General features: G+C 40.1%; 1 protein-coding gene across 4 annotated transcripts; it reads left to right on the top strand.

The window, feature by feature from the left end:
• The first annotated feature begins 5688 nt into the window (after window positions 1-5688).
• Window positions 5689-17433, top strand: LOC139766205 (retinol dehydrogenase 13-like). 4 transcript variants are annotated; one of them, XM_071694504.1, is made up of 12 exons: window positions 5689-7040; window positions 7880-8079; window positions 8526-8618; window positions 9544-9668; window positions 9954-10068; window positions 10355-10546; window positions 10833-10963; window positions 12406-12472; window positions 13903-14323; window positions 14489-14884; window positions 15796-16258; window positions 16431-17433. In XM_071694504.1, exons 2-9 carry the CDS (start codon window positions 7956-7958, stop codon window positions 13971-13973), a joined length of 918 nt encoding a protein of 305 aa, XP_071550605.1. In that variant the 5' UTR covers window positions 5689-7040; window positions 7880-7955; the 3' UTR covers window positions 13974-14323; window positions 14489-14884; window positions 15796-16258; window positions 16431-17433. The 4 variants fall into 4 exon arrangements, with proteins under 4 accessions (XP_071550605.1, XP_071550606.1, XP_071550602.1 ...); XM_071694501.1 differs by having other exon boundaries at window positions 5730-7040; window positions 12406-12495; XM_071694503.1 differs by having other exon boundaries at window positions 5730-7040; window positions 12406-12495; window positions 15733-16258.
• Window positions 17434-21470: the final 4037 nt, after the last annotated feature.

Here is a 21470-nt window from a genome sequence, read left to right as displayed (position 1 = left end):
AAGAATATTAACTAATAACTATATCACATTTCTTGCCTTTACTGATATAACATCAGGAACAGACAACTGAGCCTTTGTAAAAAATCCAAACAAAAAGAATCCACAAAAAACTCACAGTGGCACCCTTTACCAAAAAATCCACTTATCTCTGGTCAAGAAAATGAAAAAGAGAGTGTTAATTTTCATCATACCTAATGAATTGTGGATACCAAAATCTGAAAATATTGCAGCAACAGTGAAATATTTTGCTTTCTGGACTTTTTGGATTTGGGTTAGAGGACTACAACATCCTCATTTCCAGGCAGTCATAAATCTCTGAAGGAATGGTGTACCAAAGATAAACTTTTGTAAACCCAAAAATAACGGAATTCAGTGTATAATATAAATTATAGTGAAGAGGTCATGTAAACAGTCTGTTAATGCAAATGAATCTGCAATACTTTAATGTTGCCATGACAGCTTACCCAGGCATATCAGGCATTACCCTATTTGTGTTAATATTTTTCCTTTGTGATTTTAATTTAACAAATCCGCAAACATGTATAGGAAAAAGACAATGATGTCTCTCAGCATTACAGAGTTCATATAGCTGTGAATACCATTAAGATATTTCAAAAGAGTGGCATTGAGTTTTATCATGACCAATTTTAACAAGGAAATCACAATAATGTAAATTTTCAGAAAGAAAACTCAGGAAGAAAAGTCTGGGAATCTTCAGTAAGTAGTGCATTACTAATTAATAACCAAGAGTAATACATAACTGAACAGCAAAACATGTAAACATTTAGGAACATCTTGTACTTTAATCCCTTTCACCAATGATTCTGTATCTTGTAACTGGTAAGTACAGTTCTATATCTTGTAACTGATAAGTACAATTCACTATCTTTGTATTATCACTAAATCCGTTTCTAGCTCCGTGGAGTGGATCAGACACATAAAGCCTCTCGAAATACTTGTACACATCCTCAACACTGTCCAGTGTATGAAAGTGAAATATGAGCTTTCAAGCTCTTATTTTTCCTCAACACTGTCCAGTGTATGAAAGTGAAATATGAGCTTCCAAACTTATTTTTCCTCAACATTGTCTAGTGTATGAAAGCGAAATATGAGCTTCCAAACTCTTATTTTTCTTCAACACTGTCCAGTGTATGAAAGTGAAATATGAGCTTCCAAACTCTTATTTTTTCAATTTGCACACTGAGTTGATTTGTCCAGTAAACTGAGTCTCCATTCACTCACTCTTACAAAACACTTCTGTTGCATCTCATTCCTTTGGCATCCTCATGTGAAATACTTCCTCTTCACAGTTGTGCATAGTAGAGCATATGAATCTATATACATTGACATCCTGAGGGAGTGGGAGGCCTGAGCTGTCACCTCCTCTGCCTAGAAGTGTCCTTTTCTGTTACAAAAATATTTGAAGGTGCCTTGTTTTTTCATGAATACCCACTATTTTGATGTTCTGTGGCTGGGATAATTGATATACTTCCTGCCCCAGGAATCACTTTTATCTGTATGAGGCACCCACAGCTCTCAGGTTAGGACCATAGGTCATAAAGTTTGGTGACTTATGTGGGGAGGGTGCAGGGCAACTGAGTAGCAAGTGTTCAGTTTCATCAAGGGATGAACAATCTTGGGATATGGTGAGTTTTTAGTATTGTACATAACACATACACTGGTATATACATTTATAGATATTCATACTTGCTTGCCTTCATACATTCCCAGTGCCAACTCACCCAACAGGAAAAAAGCATTGCCTATCCCGTGTCAGCAAGGTCCCACCTGGACAACTGACAAAAAAAAAAGGCCACATTCGTTCACATGTGTAATGCCATGTGTAATGCACCAAAACCAAAGGTCCCTAGCCACATCCAGGCTCCACAGACCATTCCATGTTTACCCCAGACGTTACACATACCCTGGTCCAGTCCATTGACAGCATGTTGACTCCAGTATACAACATCTTTCCAATTTACTCTCCTGTGCATGCCTTTCACCCTCCAGCATGTATGAGTTGAAGGTATGTGGTTGTTCTGAAAGCCTTGTTTCGTGTGGATTGCAGTTTTATTATGTTTGCTTTTGAAAGGGTTGAAGAACTGGCAGGTGAGGCGTAGTATAGGTTGGGGGCAGATGAACTTTGTAAAGTGTACGAAGGGATTCTCTCCATTGGCCAATATTAGTGCTAGTAAATGTTCTAGGGCGTTTAGGTTTTGGCGTTTTGTGTATTTTTTTTTTTTTTTGTGTGTGTGTGTGGGGAGTAGATATTACTTTGTGTTGTACGTGCTAACAAGTATGGGTGGAGTTCTCTGAAGTTGAAGTGGTTGACCAATCATGGTTATGGAAGGGTTCAAGTTAAATTTGTACTTGTTTTATGTTACAAGACCGTCGGTGGATTTCTATGGAGATGCAGGTATTCTGTTTTGAGTGAGAATATTCAATATGTTCGATGTAGTGCTGCCTGTTTGTCGTTGCTTATGTAGTGTAAGGGTGCTGTAGTGTTACTGTGAAGTCTTCTGCATATGAGAGGAGTTTCACAATGGTTTGCAGAAGGGGGAAGGGTTTGTGTATGATGATTGTGAGGAATAAATCTCGGTAAGCTGGGCCTAGAAAAACGAGTTAAGCATGACCTACTTTTCAATACAACGAAGGGCGATGGGTTTTGGATTAAACGTCTACTTCCATACACTAAATAAACCCTAACTTAACCGCCTGACCTAACTCCTTTCACGACGTTGCCAAACCCCTGGCCAAGCATGAGCTCCAAGGGCATTTGCGATGAATTTCGTGATAACATTCACATTCGGTTTCGTTAGCAAACAACAAAGACAACGATTACGATGTTCTTAAGCCAAACATGTAACATATTTTTCTGTAATTTAGTCTTGATATATCTTTTCATATAAGATTTTAGTCATTTACCTGTAATCGGACATATATTTTGTCTCGGCAGAAGCAAAGTACATAAAGCGACAAGTTCTGCTCATAGCAACAATCCACTTAGGCGAGGAAGTAATTGGGATACACATGGCAAACGTGTATGAGTTTAAAACGATGTTTATTAAAGGTCATAATTTGTAATTTTGTCTTTCATTACAAGTGCCGCGTTCCTGGTTATGTCAGATGGCCGATGAACGTGTGGCACCACTGGCTACTTTCGTAACCCTTCTTACGATCAGCAGGATATATTTAATCCATCATTTAAAATCGTGACGTATATTCTGATCCCCACCAGTAACTTGAGGTCACACACAGGTTTTTCACAAGTCAGTGCTAAGCAAGATATCTGTTTGCAAGGAAGAGGTAAGGGTGACTTGGCGATGCGAGGATTTTAGCATTTGAATGGTAAAACTTGGTAAGCTACATACATTTACGATGTGTGTTTAGAATACAGTGAACTATTTTGGATTTTTGTCGAAAATGTACTGGTTATGACAATTTTTACGTGTTTTATAGAGAACACACAAAACAGTTATATACGTCCTTCATCGAGAGGTTATGACAATTTTTACGTGTTTTATTGATAACACAAAAAAGTTATATACGTCCTTTATCGAGAGGTTATGACAATTTTTACGTGTTTTATTGATAACACACAAAAAAGTTATATACGTCCTTTATCGAGAGGTTATGACAATTTTTACGTGTTTTATTGAGAAAACAAAAAAGTTATATACGTCCTTCATCGAAAGAACTCCCACAAGCATCATGATTTTATTCCCAGATCACCAGGCGAAGATCTAGCAAAATACACTTGACAGTAGAACTCCTCCTCGTATTCTACAAATAATTACACATACTCGGAAGATTACAAAGCGGGATTAGAAAGATTTATTTACAATATTAAGGAAGATTTCAACGGGGAGATGTTAAGTATTGAAACCGCAGACAACCTGCAGTGTCGAAACAATAAATGCATGAGAAAAAAAGACATGTTTGCGAACAGTCGAAACGAGCGTTTAAATGAGTTGAGGTAGTCAACTAGCAATGGTTAGACCAAATACTGTACGGCTGATGAAGGAGGTCGAAATATATAGGACAGTAATGATATTTGGACTGGATGTGAGTTAATCAGTAACAATAAAGGCAAGAAACACGATAAGAGAGTTAACTGACGCAACAGACATGGGGATGTTGCTTTGAAGTTTGGAATTACGGATAGAAAAATATAGTTGGAACAAAAAGAAATGTCTGTAGTTTAATTATATGATCGCGTGTTGGGATCTGGGGGTTGTTGAGGCAAAGATAAGTGTTGGCGATGAAGGGTTTCGTTGGGTGTTCATTATGAAAGATCAGAAGAGAAAATGCAGAGATCCAGAGAGGATTGTAAAGAGGATGAAGATCAAATCACACACAGCACACCCTCAACAAGGGCTGGGAATGCCTAACATTGGAAAGTAATTTAAAAGTAGTTTACAGAAGTATAGCTTATTAGTCGATAATGGAGAAATGGGATTTAGAGACTACACTTTGGAAGTCAAACCACAGCATACCGGAGGTGATGATAAATTTGCCAAAAAGATGGATTGAACCGGGGCATGTTAAGCGTCTGGGGTAAACCATGGAAAGTTTTGTGGGGCCTGGATGTGGAAAGGGAACTGTGGTTTCGGTGCATTTCACATGACAGCTAGAGACTGAGTGTGAACAAATTTGGTCTTTTTGTCTTTTCCTGACGCTACCTTTCCGGGGGGGGGGGGTGTATTTCCTGAGTGGCGGGGTGGCGACGAGCATGGATGAAGGCAGCAAGTATGAATATGTTCATGTGTATATATGTATATGTCTCTGTATGTATATGTATGTATACGGTGAAATGTATATATGCGTCTATGGGCGTTTATGTGTATATATGTGTATATGAGTGGTTAGACCATTCTTCGTCTGTTTCCTTGCGCTACCTCGCTGACACGGGAAACAGTGATTAAGTATAATTAATATAATGATAGTAATAATAAAGGAGAGAAATGAAAGAGGAGGAGAATGTTTGATCCTACCAGTAAATGACATATTTAACATACCTTCATGATAGGATGTGTGCTGATCTGATCCCTACTATTAAATCTTTCTGGCCCTTGATCAAAAAAATTTCAGTAACTTCTTCAATTCATCATTTCCTCCTCTCTTCGAAACTAACCAATTTATGGCTCAATCTCCAGTGGCCAAAGCTGCACTTTCCCGTACTTATTCCCATCTAATTCCATATGAATGACTCCATGTCTAGTCCTACTCCCACATTTTTTCCCACTGAACCGATACACTCCTCTATACACATTTTCCTCCGAGCATAACCCCAGCATCAAGTGGACACGGCGACTAGCCCTGATGGCATATCTCCTCGAATCCAAAGGTTAACCTTGATCCTTGCTCGCCTATTTCATCTCTGTTTCACAGCCCATGTTCTTCCTTTCTTGGAATTTTGCCTTGATGTAACACACGTCTCCAAGAATGATCGTTCTAATCATCGCCCCATGTCTCTCACTTTTGCTGTCAACAAACTCTTCCTAGCTATTCCTAATTCTCATTTTCGTAAACACTCAGATCCCATTCCCAGTTACCAATATGGCTTTTGCCATAGAAGTTCTGCTGGTGATCTCTGCCTTGTGACCCATCTGTAGTCCTCTTCCCACAGAGATTTTAACTAACCTTTGATCTCCAAAATGCTTGACGGGCTTTGGCATAGGTCTTTGTATTTCAAACTTTTCTTTGAATTTTCTGTTTCTGTTCCGTAATGCAAAGCTTCCTCTCCAACCGGTCTAGTGCTCTGCTCTTCGATGAAGCGACTTCATGTTTTATCAACACTGGTATCCTGCATTCTGTCGTGTCATCTTCTCTCTCTCTGCTCTGTGTCAATGATCTTTTCACTATCTAAGTGGTTATATTCACCCTTAACATCGTGATTCCACTCTCCATACTTCAACTCACCTCTGCTCCTCTTTTAACCCTAACGTTCGTTCTCTTTTTCGTACTAAACACAACTCTTGAATGGGATCCGTGCAATATTTAAGATTGGGGAAGTGGTAACCTGGTCAAATTCACTAGTGCTAAAACGCAGTTTCAACTCGCGTTTCTCTAAATTTCACTCTCTTCATTTTCGGATTACCAAATAGCATAAACGTGTTGGGCATAACCATATCCTTCACTCTATCTTGGATAAGTCTCACATAATCAACATAAAAACCTCAAAAGCTGGGATATTTGTATAAGAATATAATTATTTCACTCGTGAGTAGCTGTGTCATATCAACAGGGGTCTTATTCCCTCCAGTTTGGAGTTTTGCTTTAATATTAAGAGTGGCTTTTTCTACCCTTCTGTATTGGTCAAAGAGGAATGAAAAGTCCTTTTATTACTTCTCTAAGCTTTATCTCTTTTCAGCCATTTCTTTCCATCCACCGTGATGTTGCTAGCCTCTTCCTATTCATGGACGCTGTTCTTGTGAGTTTATAATGTTGGATATCATAACTTTATCCTGTTTTATTCAGTACATTTGTTCGTTATGTCTGTCTGTTACGTTCACACATTACGTCAATTCGTTAGACTGATAGAAACATTTGTTAAACCTCTTCATATTCGTCTGTTGTACCATCCCTGACACTTCTCTCTTTTGTAGTTTGCCAGTCAGCTGATTTATCTTGATATGCATGTAAACTTTCCTAAAGGTTTAGGTAAGGTTTCCTGAAGTATCAAATCTAACTTTATTGACCCCCTGAAAAAACAGTCAAAGATGGTGCTCTTGTAACGGGGTTTTTGTGAGCGACACTTTCATATATTGCTTCAGAAATTAGTAAAAAAAACCAATGTTCACGTTTTCACTGTTTTCTTTCCCGTTATTTTTCATTTTGACTACCCCTCTCTTGTGTCCTTTATCTTCTATAATGACACTTTTGACCAACGAAATCAATTTACAGAAATAGTTCCACCCGTGCATGTGTGTGTGTGTGAGTTTCTGGCATCATGTCGTCTTCGTGGGAAGTTCTTGAGGGATGCCACCTGCCTGGAGTCGACCAGTTCCCTGCGACCCGAGCTCTCGCAAGGTTTCACAGTAAGTAGTCCACTGATGACTTTTTTTTTACGTGTTCTTGGTGATCGCTGCAGCTCGATTGCCAGTTACTGAGTGTGTGATGAGTAGTTTGCTCTCCCGAGTGCTTGCTTGCATGTCTGTTGGTTGTGCATTGCGGTTTGGTTGTGTCAATGTTGAGCGGATGGTATGGGTGATTTACGTGTCCTATTTATGCTAATTGCTAATTTATTCCAGAAAATGAGTAGGGAAAGAGCTCTTATTTATTTGTTTGTAGTAATGTATGTGTTTATTTGTAAATGTGTTCTTGTGATGGTGAGTTGTGTCGTGTTTATCTGTGTTCCAAGTGGTGAGTTGTTGGATTACCCATTAGTGCCGATAGCGAGTAAGTTTTAAACTTCAGTGATTCAATACGATAATCATTATGTCTTACAAAATCGTTTTTTTCAAATCTTATCCATTTTATTGTTTACGTTCTTATGTCCTTCAGTTGATTTTTCCTCCCATTTTACTTAGTATTCAAACAGAACCTTTCTGTACTGATATTCGTCAAATCTATTCATAAACTTTAATAAAGTTAGACTCATTTCCTTTTCTCAGGTCAATGGAATATATTTTGTGGCTACCCTTATGTAATAATTAAACTGATTTTGATACAGGTTGTTGGAATTGTATGAAATGTTTATTGCGTGAAGTGGGTGTATGTATAACCTTTGTAACGGAAGTTTGCAGTCACTTGATTGGTCGTTGGGCTTTGTGTGTGACTAGACTCGCAGAGGGGTCAAAGCTGACGAAGCGGGTGCAGACTTAACGAAACATCAATACATAATATTAAAGTGAGAAAGACTTGTTCCTTTTTTCAGGCCGTCATTGTCGTTTTGGTAGGTGGGACAGGGAAAAAAGTAAAACGAGAGCTAGTAGCAGCAGGACTGAGTCACAATGCTGCTGACTACGCTGCTCGTACTGATGCTGACGGGCTTCGTTTACCGTCGGCGCTCAGGCAAATGTACTTCGAGGCGATCGTTACGAGGTCGAACTGCCATCGTCACCGGTGCTTCCTCAGGTTGGTCCTTTTTTTTTTTTAGGATAATATATACAGAACACTGTTGTTGTTTTTAACATATTTTCGATAATCTGCCCATTCCTCACAGCGAGGTACGCTGCAACCTTTCTCAATCAGCACGTTCAGCGCGCCTCACCTTTAATGCATCATAAGCTGACTTTTATTTTCCCCTCTGTCCCTCTCTTGTCACCATTTCACTTCGATTTTTTTTTTTTTGTTTCCCCTACAACATGGCCAGAAACCTTTCGCTAGTGGAGACACCATTAATGGTCATTGACACATTCAGACCCCGGCTGCCCAATCTCATGCTGGAGTGGTTTAACCATTCCCCCTACCCCCGTGCTGTTTCATAAAACTCATTACAGCGGGAGCCAACCTCCCTCCCCACCTCGACTTAGGTTCATATCCTAAACTATATCCAATTCTGATCTCATTTGGCCCATCAGGTATTGGGAAGGAGACCGCGCGGGACCTAGCACGACGCGGTGCTCGGGTCATCCTCGCCTGCAGGAACTTAATGAAGGCGCAGATGGTTGCAGGTGGGTGGATATGGCAGGTGAATGGTTACGGCAGGCAGGTGCTAGTGACAGGTGGGCAAATGTGAGTGAAAATAACGAGATAATAAGGGTATTGGTGAGCAGAGGAGTAGCAGATGACAAGCGTAGTGTATCAGGTATAAACAGGTACGTGTAGATTACAGTTGGCTGACGTGAACAGTCTCAGGTGCTTATGCATTAGCCATATTTTCATAGTAACAGCGAAAATGTATTCCTCTAAGTGTAATTTAGCATTCTGGTGCGAGCCATCATACATTCTCCGTATCATTAGATTTTAAGAGTAATGCGAGCCATCATACATTCTCCGTATCATTAGATTTTAAGAGTAAAGTGATGGCCGGAACCATGTCACACCCTTCGTGTCAGGATACTATACTTATTAGAATTATACTGAACCTCCAGGCTAGACTCGTCACATTTATTTCCCGCACACTGAACACCTATCGTCCATTTCTATACAATGCATCCAGTCTTTTTTCTACCTGAAAAAAGGTCATTATCCTTCTTTCCCTTTTTTTCATTGGAAGCCTGGCTTTTGTGAAGATTGTATGTATATCGAGCTTTTCTTCTCTTACAAAAAAAGGTGAAGCCTTTGCAAACTGTGACATTACGTTAACCCCTTGAGCACAGCGACACGGCTCCTGTCCATGATCCTTGGTCACGTCATACTCAACGAGGGTGGAGTCATGGGTAAAAGGGGCAAATGTGATGGGTCAGGATACTTAGGTTAAGCCAAGTCAAACTGTGAACGATTACACCAGGCATAATGTTTGTCAATAAATATTGGTGTTTCACCAAACAGTGGTGTGTGTGTGTGTGTGTGTGTGTCACGCTACTGGCTGGGGGGGACCTACTCCCAGTCTTCAAGCTGCAGTTGCTTCATGAAATACTAACTCGCTCCACACAGATGAGATCATGCGCTCCACGGGCAACAAAGAGGTGGTGGCGCGGTTGGTGGACACGGCAGACCTACAGTCGGTGCGGGAGTTCGCGCGGGAGATCTTAGGCACAGAGAGAGCCATTCACGTTCTGGTGAGAATGCGGCTCCTGTGAATTTCATAGTAATGATGGCTGGGGATGACAGTTGTGTAGTATTGCAAGACTTTGTAACATGCTGGTGTATCATAAGTTCATAAGATTGTCCCAGTCAATTTCAGTTTAGTAGCAGCAGTTCTAATTCCGCAGGAGGGGGGATGCATAATGTAGATGTATGCATTTTTATGATGTACATATAATCATCTGGTGTGTGAGTGCATTAAAATATATTCATCCTTCCATGAATGAGTGCACGTGTAAACATTTTGTCATGTGGCGCAGGTGAACAATGCGGGTATCGTGGGCCCTGAGAAGCGACAGGTGACGCGGGACGGACTTGAGCTGACCATGGCCACCAACCACTACGGCCACTTCCTCCTCACCAACCTCCTCCTCAGTCAGTGTCAGCCAGATAACTCTGTTCGTTTATCCTTACTAGACTTAACTTTGGCGAGGGCTTTCTTTGTCCCGGATTCAGTTGTGCATTGTAACAGGAGTTGAGTTGGTGCCAATATTTTTTACAGTACTGACTAAAGAGAACAGCCATTTTCTAGAAACTCTGATATACCAATGAAACACAAGACAAAATTCAACACTTTAGCTTAGGTATATGATAAAAAAATATTTTGCTTTTTGATACAATCTATTCATATTTCCTTTATTGTGACCAACACTTTCGACAGAACGGCTGAAGCAGAGCGCCCCGAGCCGCGTTATTAACGTGGCCTCGGCCGCCCATATGTTCACCATGAACATTGACCCAAGGGATCTCAACTATGAGAAGAAGTCCTATGGCACTATGTCAGCCTACGCTCAGAGCAAACTCTGCAACATTCTGTTTACCTTTGAACTGGCACAGAAACTTCGTGGATCAGGTAACTTCCCTCACAAACTGCGTATGGTATTTTGACGTTTGTATACTGAGAGTAGCCCCTATTTTTAGAAGCTTAGGAACACTCATGGACGTCCTTACCACCTCTCACTATCTGTGTTCCCTTCAATGCCCATCACATGGCCTCCGGGCTGAAGGAATTCATGAACGAGATAAAACAGCAGGACCATGTTATCTGTAGTGTCCATTCATCCTCGAAAGCACAACGATACAGGGGCCCTGCTTGAGGTAGCTAAAGTCTCCAGGTGTTAACTTGTGATCTTTCCCAGGAGTGACAACCAACACACTGCATCCCGGCGCTGTATCCACAGAATTCTTTGTAAAGGACAAGGCCTCGAGGAGCTGGCTGCTCAGGGCACTCACTCAAGCGCTCAACTTCCTCGTTAAAGTCGTTGGCAAGGTAGGGTTTCTCAGCTTACTCTAGTCCACCCGCTCTCTTAACTTGGTGCTATTGAATTATAGGATGTGCCTATATTCATGTGTAAGTGTGTGTGTCATTGGTCCTGGATTCAGCCGGCTTGAAGTTACACTTACTTGTGAATATTCATATCAAACGAGGATGTATCATCATTTGTTGTTTGAGAGTAAAGTCTTGTCGAAGTACTTCTAACTTCAGGGTAGTCCATCATTTCATTGCTACTAGAAGTAGCACAAGTCCTGAAGCTGCAGGAGCGTTTCCAGAGAAAAGGATCCTGGGGTTATAAATTAGTACTGTGTGTATATATATATATATATATAGGATGGATGTGCTGGAAGGATGGATGTGCTGGAAATGAGATGTTTGAGGACAATGTGTGGTGTGAGGTGGTTTGATCGAGTAAGTAACGTAAGGGTAAGAGAGATGTGTGGAAATAAAAAGAGCGTGGTTGAGAGAGCAGAAGAGGGTGTTTTGAAATGGTTTGGGCACATGGAGAGAATGAGTGAGGAAAGATTGACCAAGAGGATATATGTGTCGGAGGTGGAGGGAACGAGGAGAAGAGGGAGACCAAATTGGAGGTGGAAAGATGGAGTGAAAAAGATTTTGTGTGATCGGGGCCTGAACATGCAGGAGGGTGTAAGGAGGGCAAGGAATAGAGTGAATTGGAGCGATGTGGTATACAGGGGTTGACGTGCTGTCAGTGGAGTGAATCAAGGCATGTGAGGCGTCTGGGGTGGACCATGGAAAGCTGTGTAGGTATGTATACACGTGTGTGGACATGTGTATGTACATGTGTATGGGGGGGGGGGGTTGGGCCATTTCTTTCGTCTGTTTCCTTGCGCTACCTCGCAGACGCGGGAGACAGCGACAAAGTATAAAAAAAAAAAAAAAAAAAAAAAATATATATATATATATATATATATATATATATATATATATATATATATATATATATATATATATATATATATATATATATAATCACCTGTTTCCCGCGTTCACGAGGTAGCATAAAGAACAGAGGAGTGAGCCTTTTAGGAAAAAATTCTCACTTGGCACCTTTCTCTGTTCCTTCTTTTGGAAAAATAAAAACTTAGAGGGAGGATTTCCAGCCCCATGGTCCTTTTAGTCGCCTTCTACGACACGCAGGTAATACGTGGGAAGTATTCTTTCTGCCCTGTGCACCAGGATGATAGATTTGCCTGTGTGTCATGGTATAAGTAATTATGCGTGTGTGGATAATTATTAAGCTGTTGAGGAAGTATCAATACTTATAAGACGTGTTTCCTTGACTTAGTTTCCGCAGTCTCTTGTCTACGCAATATCAAAAACTGTGTAAGATAGTCTTTGACGCATTAGAATGATTTGCTCCACTGGACTGCGTACCTGGAATGACTGAACGACCTGTCTTGTCCCACCCTCAGGACAGTGTGCTGGGGGCGCAGACAACAATCTACCTGTCGGTGGCTGAAGATGTTGAGGACGTTTCGGGTAAATATTTCGAGGAGTGTAAGGTAAGGTAGTAATGGACTTCCATCGTTATTGTTATTTACTTCTGTTTTTTGCCAGGAAAATGATGTTATGGCCTTCCCTCTTTAGCTGATAGCTGTCCCCTTCCTGGTTTTATCCACTGCGGTTTTATGCCATAGCTGTAGTGTCTACTTCACTTGTGCTTTAAGAATATTTTATATTTTACCATGTAGGCTTACTCAAAATGTGAGTGCCAGTCTTCAATGTATGCAAACATTATCTGAGACCCTAGGAAATTCCTAGGCCCTCTTTTGAACCCCCTGGCCCTGGTATGATGTACCCCCTGCACCCCTCCCTCATGGGCTTTGGCTCTTACCACCACGTGTAATATTACTAGTGTCTCTCCTTGTCTGGTTTCTGCTGCTGATACTGTTATACATTCTATATATGTTCCCTGTTGTGACGTGTGCAGTTGTTGTTACTGCTGCTACTGTTGGTACTGTATTGTGTTTTGCAATTGTTGCTGCTGCTATTATGGATAATGCTACTGATGTTATGTGTTGATAGTGTTGCAGTTTATTGTGACACTGGTGTTTGTGCTTTTGGTACTTTGGATGGGTGTTAATGGACTCCGCATGGTCAAGGTTACATGGCAAGTGAGATGTCACCTTTGGCAAAGTTGTATTATTGGGTGTACTGTCCTGTCAAAGAACTTATTACTCCAGAGGAGTCTACACTTACCTGCCGCTGGAGGTAGTGCAGCCAGGAACCTTCAGAAAAGATATTCTTGTGTTTGTAAAAATTGAACCTGAGGTAATTATAAATTAATAAATATTGTAGATACTTTTGCTGATATCATTGTTGATTTTACTACTACTGCTGCTGCTGCTGCTGCTTCTATTTAAACTAGTACCACTATCACTGCTACTTTTATTAAAGCAAAGAATGCTACTACAAGTTATATTGCTTGTGCTCATGCCACTATTACTGCTGTTCATCATACAACTACTGCATGCACCTTTCCTACAGATATTACTGTTACCAGTGCTATTTCAGCTATTATTATTGCGACAATTTTTAGTGCAGTTACTGCAGCTATTTATCATACACTTGCTGTTGCTATTATTATTTCTTTTATTACTGCTACTACAAATACTTTTATTTCTACAACTGCTACTACTAATACTGGTACATATTACAAAATCTTGTTGCTACACCTGCTACAGTTATCACAATCACCAAAATTACTGCTAAAAGTATTGTTTTTATTGCTACTAATACTGTTCCTACTACTACTACTCATGTTCTTTCTGCAACAATTATCCCTTACCACTACTCTTCTTAGTCTACCAAAACATCATCTCCTCATGGGACCCTCCTCCCCACTACTATTATCACTACTGCTTCCACAAATCCACCAAAACATCATCTATTCCTTCCCTCCTCCCCAGGAGGCTGCCTGCTCATCGCTGGCGAAAGACCGCACACTGGCAAAGACCCTTTGGGAGGTCAGCGAAATTGACGTGAAGCTTCGACCTGCAGAAATGTACTACTAGACTTTGATAACATGGGCAGTTGTATGGAGGGTGGATGGTCTGTGCGTAGTGAGTGCAAGAAGAGTGTCTGTTAACAACAGTATGTGTTTATGGTGAATTTTTTTTAAGTTTCTGGTTGTAAATGAATAAATACAGTGGTTAATAGGTACTATAAAAGTATTAGAAGACATGTTTTTTGGTATTGTTCAGTAACTATTGACATTTAATGACATGCTGGATGAGGAAGAAAACTTTTTTGCTGTCTTAAACACTGACAAGTTTCATAAAGGAGTGTAACATTGGAGTCTGCCTCAAGCAAATCTTCCTGAAATGTAAGGTATGTGGGATATGTGTCAGTTGCTTTATTTATTGTAGTGTTTCTGTAGAACATTCCAGTGGCTGTATGTAATATATTATATTCATTTATTACTTTGGTTATCATGCATGTTATTGCATTTTTTGTATTGGCTCAGATGATATCACTGACCACTCTTCACTTCAGGAAGGGCTTGGCCTCTTGTGTCAAGACAGAGGTGTGTTGAGTACTACATGGAAGACTTTGCTACTCATGATGAGCAATATTCATTATGCTCGTGGAAGTGCTCAGTGAACTGTTGATTGGCAGGTGGACAGTGTAGTTTGGGCAGTTTAGGGGCCCTGCTACCATGGGGACATGTAGCTCTTACCAGTTCATTGACCATGTAGACAGAAACGCTACATTCACAGGGTTTTAGAAACTACACCCAGCGGCTCTGCAAGCAGCATCCATATCATGATTTGAATAGAAAATTAATACATAGCCTTTACTGATGCTGGGCTGTTAATAGAAGACCAGTCACCCAGCTACGACATGGGATGTCATTGTCTGGGATGTGGGAAATGCTTCCAGAAACATAAGGTAAATCACTGATAAGTAAAGGAAAAACACACTGTGCTTTGTTAGAATCATTATTACAGCATTTATCAATGTCTCATAGATTATCAGATGCCTGCAATACAAAATGATTATTATACAGTCAGTATCACCTGAAATTAATTCAGTATGCAACCTTACACTTTAGCATGTCTTAGTCTTCCTTTGGTTGTTATGCATTATTTTCATGTTGGTAGTTTATCTCCTTATATTTCTCTTATGTCTGCCATCTCTCATAGAATAGTCTTTTATGATTTATTTGATTTTCTACAACATTGGTTTTCTAAGTTTCTATAATTTAAGTCACTTGAATATTCATGCTTGCCATTCCATAAGGTACATCCTTTTGTGTCTCTTTGTGTCCAGACTGCAAGAGCTTATATGGTTATCATTTGTGCATTTTTTAACCCATGAAGATCATGCCATCATTTTAATGGTCATACTCTCTTATTCAAGCAGTAACACTGTGTGACAGACTTTTGTTGTCGTTTGATATGGCAAGACAATATCCTTCAGCTTATTAATGCCCTTAGTGATTTAAATTAGATCTTAATAATCTTTGATCTCAGATGTATATACATTAGCTCTTTGATTTACTTTTGAGACTTTGTGCTGCTGGAATGTGTTGTTTGCTGCTGGGAGGTGCCCTATATTGCTTACATCTTCAGTTTTGGTGGCTAGCAGAGGTGATATATAGTGGATATTTTTCTCTCCTTTGAGCATGGCAACTTGAAAAGTCTAGTCACTCATACTTCCCTTGATATCTTTTCTTGTAAGCCCTCCTTATCTTACAGTTATAATCATGTCGCATAAAATTGGCTTTCCTTTTCCAGTTTTAATATGAAATGAATAATGCAGATTCATGACATGTAAGATGATTTGTACATCTGCTTCAGGAAGAACACAAGTTGAGCCAGTAAAAGGGAACAATGACAGAGATGTTTGAGAAAGTAAATTGAGAACACCTTTATGACAAACATGCAAAATTACATGCAACAGCATCTCAGTAGCACTACACTCAAGAAGCATATTTTTGGAAATTTGAGAAGTATGTGTCTAGAAAAGTGGTGGTGCAGCAAGATGGTCCATTAGCTGCTGACTGTCAGACATCAGGTGACAAAATTAAGATACTGCTGACTGTCAGGACATGCAGAGAGGGTAACAAGATGTATGGTGAAGTAGCTGTGGACAGTCAGAAGCACAGTAATTATATTGTAATATATTTACTTTTGACTGTCAAGACATGCTATGAGGAAAAGAAGGATATGCACTATATGCCATGAGCTCGTTGGAGACGAAAATTTTTCAACTACATGTAAAGTGAAGAATGCCTCATGCTGACACTTCTAAAGTTAATAGGTAAAGAGTGTGTTTTTGTAAAACAGTAAACTAAACTAAATGTAAACCTTTGATAATTTTTCAAACTAATTTTTGACCCTTCATGTGCATAAGTCTCTTAAATTGAAATAACTTTAATTTCTAATCACTGAAGCTATCAAGAACAAAATTTAACTAACTTTTCTTTACCCAGGAAGCAACTTGCCACTAGTCAAGAAAGAGGCCTCATGGACATCATATGACAAGATTAATGTGAAACTAACAATAGCAAGGGAAACCTGACATTGATTATGAACATTCTTTTTCTCAGCTCATTGTATCTGAAAACTTGTGAATTATGCAAAAGAAAAAGAAAAATAGGCTGTACAAAGAACCTTTATCTATAGTAACCTGAATATAATGGTTAACTTGGTACCAAAACTTGGTACCAATAGTATGAGTATCACTTTCCCAGCCACTTATTTGTGGTTATATTTTCAGTCCCAAGGACTGGCACTATTGGTGGTGTTAAGTCACATGCCTGTTATATGTTCATCATATAGACTCCATCAAACAAATGTTCTAACAATATGCTTCATGAGTGTTCTAAGCATATTATTGTTAGATTTGGTCCCTCCAATCCCTTCTCTTCCACTGATTGCAATATTATAGTGATGTAACAATGCTGGATATGGTAAAAAATAATTTCTTTTAGTATGTCATTTGTACCGTCTTTGATGCACATCCCATACCAAGCCCAGGGTTCTTAGAGCGAATAATTAAGTTATATTCAGTCTCATCCAGCATGTGATACACCCAGAGTGTGATGAAAATATGAATGAATCTTGAATGTGTGTGGCTCACTACCCATGTCAGTTTGTATGTCTCTTTGTATATCTGTTTATGAAAAAATGTGCTCATATCCTTTAACTATAAATAATGCACGTAACCAGATGCTTCACATGTTTATCATAGCCAGTACTACATGAAGATAAAGATAGACTATCTATGTATAGCAGTGCTGGATTCACTCGATCTCATCCTGGCATGAGCCTTTGTTTTACTTATGGCCCATTCTCATTTGCATACCATGGTAATTGGTAATTATTAAAGATGAGCTATACTTCAAGAGGCTGTTGCTTCAGTGTACATCACAAAACTCATCCCAACATTACAGAGACAACTATTTGGACACTAATAAAATGTTTCTCATTAAACGTGCTTTTAAATTCATTTTCATCAATAATTACCCCTGGAACCATATCCGTAAAGGGGTCTGTTGTTACTCATGAACTCTTCTGAAAGGTTCTTGCAGCCCAAGACTTCACTACTTCCAGTAGCAGGGAAATGTAGACTCCCAAAGATACAGCCTTGCCAAAGGTGACTTCTCTCGTGATGTAATCTCTTGCAGGTAAAGCCTGGTAACACCCATGGAGGAGAGAGTATGATAGAGTGGATGTATCTTACATGTAATTTAGCATGGAAACAGAAGATTGTGTCTGAGGATTGGGTGAAAACTATTATTGTTCCTTTATTCAAAGGAAAAGGTGTTAAAGATGTATGTAGCAATAATAGTGTAACAAGTCTTAAGTATACCAGGAAAAGTGTATGGAAGTGACTGAATGCAGAATAAGTGAAGAGCATGGAGGTTTTGGGAAAGGTAGGGGATGTGTGGATCAGATTTTTGTAATGAAGATGACTGTGGAAAAGTATTTGGCAAAAGTTAAGTTGTATGCAGCTTTTATGAATCTGGAGAAAGCATATGACAGTCAAGTGGAATACTTTGTGGGATGTCAAGGATATATGGCAAAGGGGAAAATTATTGGATGGTGTAAAAACCTTCTATAGAGGAGCAAATGTGATGCATAAGATTGGATGGAGAGTTGAGTGAAAGTTTTGGGATTCATGTAGGTATAAGGCAGGGCTGTGTGATGTCACTGTGATTTTTTACTATATATAGATATATATATATATATATATATATATATATATATATATATATATATATATATATATATATCTTTCTTTTTTCTTTTAAACTATTCGCCATTTCCCGCATTAGCGAGGTAGCGTTAAGAACAGAGGACTGGGCCTTTTTTGGAATATCCTCACCTGGCCCCCTCTGTTCCTTCTTTTGGAAAATTAAAAAAAAACGAGAGGGGAGGATTTCCAGCCCTCCGCTCCCTCCCCTTTTAGTCGCCTTCTATGACATGCAGGGAATACGTGGGAAGTATTCTTAATCCCCTATCTGAGTTTGGTAAAGTGTGTGGAAGAAGAAAGTTAAGAGTAAATGTGAATAAGAGCAAGGTTATTAGGTACAGTAGGGTTGAGGGTCAAGTCAATTGGGAGGTGAGTTTGAATGGAGAAAAAACTGGAGGAAGTGAAGTGTTTTAGATATCTGGGAGTGGATCTGGCAGCGGATGGAACCATGGAAGCGGAAGTGGATCATAGGGTGGGGGAGGGGGCGAAAATTCTGGGGGCCTTGAAGAATGTGTGGAAGTCGAGAACATTATCTCGGAAAGCAAAAATGGGTATGTTTGAAGGAATAGTGGTTCCAACAATGTTGTATGGTTGCGAGGCGTGGGCTATGGATAGAGTTGTGCGCAGGAGGATGGACGTGCTGGAAATGAGATGTTTGAGGACAATGTGTGGTGTGAGGTGGTTTGATCGAGTGAGTAACGTAAGGGTAAGAGAGATGTGTGGAAATAAAAAGAGCGTGGTTGAGAGAGCAGAAGAGGGTGTTTTGAAGTGGTTTGGGCACATGGAGAGGATGAGTGAGGAAAGATTGACCAAGAGGATATATGTGTCGGAGGTGGAGGGAGTCAGGAGAAGAGGGAGACCAAATTGGAGGTGGAAAGATGGAGTGAAAAAGATTTTGTGTGATCGGGGCCTGAACATGCAGGAGGGTGAAAGGAGGGCAAAGAATAGAGTGAATTGGAGCGATGTGGTATACCGGGGTTGACGTGCTGTCAGTGGATTGAATCAAGGCATGTGAAGCGTCTGGGGTAAACCATGGAAAGCTGTGTAGGTATGTATATTTGCATGTGTGGACGTATGTATATACATGTGTATGGGGGGGGGGGGTTGGGCCATTTCTTTCGTCTGTTTCCTTGCGCTACCTCGCAAACGCGGGAGACAGCGACAAAGTATAAAAAAAAAAAATATATATATATATGGATAGAATGATAAGAGAGATGAAAGCAAAACTAAGGAAAAGGGGTGCAGAGATGGAGTGTGACAGTGAGATATGGTGGCTACTGGTAAGCCTGTTTGCAGATGATACTGTGTAGTTTGCTGAGAGTGGAGTTGCAGAAAGTTGTAAGTGTGTTTTAAGATGTGTGTAAGCATAGGAGATTGAAGGTAAATGCAGATAAAAGTAAAGTAATGGTGTTTGAAAGGAAAAGTATAGATTTTGTAAGACCATATAGAGTGAAAGAAGAAAGTATACTAAATTGTACTGTGAATATGGGGGAGAAAAAGACTGGAAGAACTGGGTATGATTAATTACCTGGGAGCTGTCATGAGTAAGTGTGGTGATATGGAGGGAGAGAGCAGTACATGGTAGATGAGTCATTGGGTCCCTTTATGAAATAATGAAGGGTAGAGGTGTAAGTATGGAAGTGAAGAGAGGATTAGGGGACAGCATAATCCTCCCAACCCTGACCAATGGAGCCAAAACATGGATATGGAATGAAGCACAGAGGTCAAAGAATCCAGGCTGTGGAAATGAGCTGCTTGAGAAGAGCATGTGGTGTGACTAGATGGAATGAAGAAAGAAATGAAAGGGTATATGAGAGTTGTGGTATGGCAAGGAATGCAAAAGGAGTGAATTGTAGATTGGTAGAATGGGTGAAACATATTACTTTGAGGGGATTTGGGCATGTGGAAAGAATGCAAGACTATGAGTTTACAAGGAAAGTGTATGACTACAGTTAAAGGGGTTGGAGTGAGTGGAAGACTACCTGTGACACAGGCCTATAAAGTGGAGGAATACTGGAGGGAGAGAACAGAGACAGAATGCATAGAATGGTGTATGGAAAGGAGTCATTTAAGGAGAGGGTTAAATGGAGACTCTTATTCCATGGGCATCAGAGATATAGACAGATAGACACCGATGCATTTCATTAAACAAAATGTACTGTAATTTAAGATCAACATATAAATGTGAATACCATTGTGAAAGTATACCTCCCATGCATTCCCCGTGTGTTGTAGAAGGCGACTAAAGGGGGTTGGAGCGGGGGGGGCTAGATACCCTCCCCTTCTTGTATTTCAACTTTTTATACAGGGAAACAGAAGAAGGAGTCATGCAGGGAGTGCTCATGATCCTTGAAGGCTCAGATTGGGGTATCTAAATATGTGTGGGTGTAACCAGGATGAGAAAAAAGGAGAGATAGGTAGTATGTTTGAGGAAAGGAACCTGGACGTTTTGGCTTTGAGTGAAATGAAGCTCAAGGGTAAAGGGGAAGAGTGGTTTGGGAATGTCTTGGGAGTAAAGTCAGGAGTTGGTAAGAGTACAAGAGCAAAGGTATGAGTAGCACTACTGAAGCAGTTGTGGGAATGTGTGATAGAGTGTAAGAGAGTAAACTCAGATTGATATGGGTAAAACTGAAAGTGGATGGAGAGAGATGGGTGATTATTGGTGCCTGTGCACCTGGTCAAGAGAAGAAAGATCTTGGGAGGCAAGTGTTTTGGGAGCAGCTGAGTGAGTGTGTTAGCAGCTTTGATGCACGAGACTGGGTTATAGTGATGGGTGATTTGAATGCAAAGGTGAGAAATGTGGCAGTTGAAGGTATAATTGGTGTACATGGGGTGCTCAGTGATGTAAATGAAAATGAAGAGCTTGTAGATTTGTGTGCTGAAAAAGGACTGGTGACTGGGAATACCTGGTTTAAAAAGAGAGATATACATAAGTATATGTATGTTAGTAGGAGAGATGGCCAGAGAGCGTTATTGGATTAGGTGTTAATTGATAGGCGTGTGAGAGAGACTTTTGGATGTTAATGTTCTGAGAGGGACAACTGGAAGGATGTCTGATCATCATTTTGTGGAGGCGAAAGTGAAGAGTCATGGGGTGGGGAAGGGGGCAAAGGTTCTGGGAGTGTTGAAAAATGTGTGGAAGGCGAGAACATTATCTCAGAGATCGGAAATGGGTGTGTTTGAAGGAATAGTGGCTCTAACAATGTTACATGGTTGTGAGGCATGGGTTGTGGATAGGGTTGTGCGGAGGAGGGTGGATGTTTTGGAAATGAGA

Source organism: Panulirus ornatus, chromosome 57 (genome assembly GCF_036320965.1).
Source record: "Panulirus ornatus isolate Po-2019 chromosome 57, ASM3632096v1, whole genome shotgun sequence".
NCBI lineage: Eukaryota > Metazoa > Arthropoda > Malacostraca > Decapoda > Palinuridae > Panulirus > Panulirus ornatus.
The sequence above is the reverse complement of the archived record's forward strand: the minus strand, read 5'-3'. Positions and strand labels throughout refer to the sequence as shown.

Excerpts from the sequence above, each read along its gene's own strand:
- LOC139766205 (XM_071694501.1), top strand. The coding sequence starts at position 7,956 with ATGCTGCTGACTACGCTGCTCGTACTGATGCTGACGGGCTTCGTTTAC. Across the intron at positions 9,669-9,953 it reads AGAGAGCCATTCACGTTCTG|GTGAACAATGCGGGTATCGT; the intron begins GTGAGAATGCGG and ends CATGTGGCGCAG. Across the intron at positions 10,964-12,405 it reads TCGTTAAAGTCGTTGGCAAG|GACAGTGTGCTGGGGGCGCA; the intron begins GTAGGGTTTCTC and ends TCCCACCCTCAG.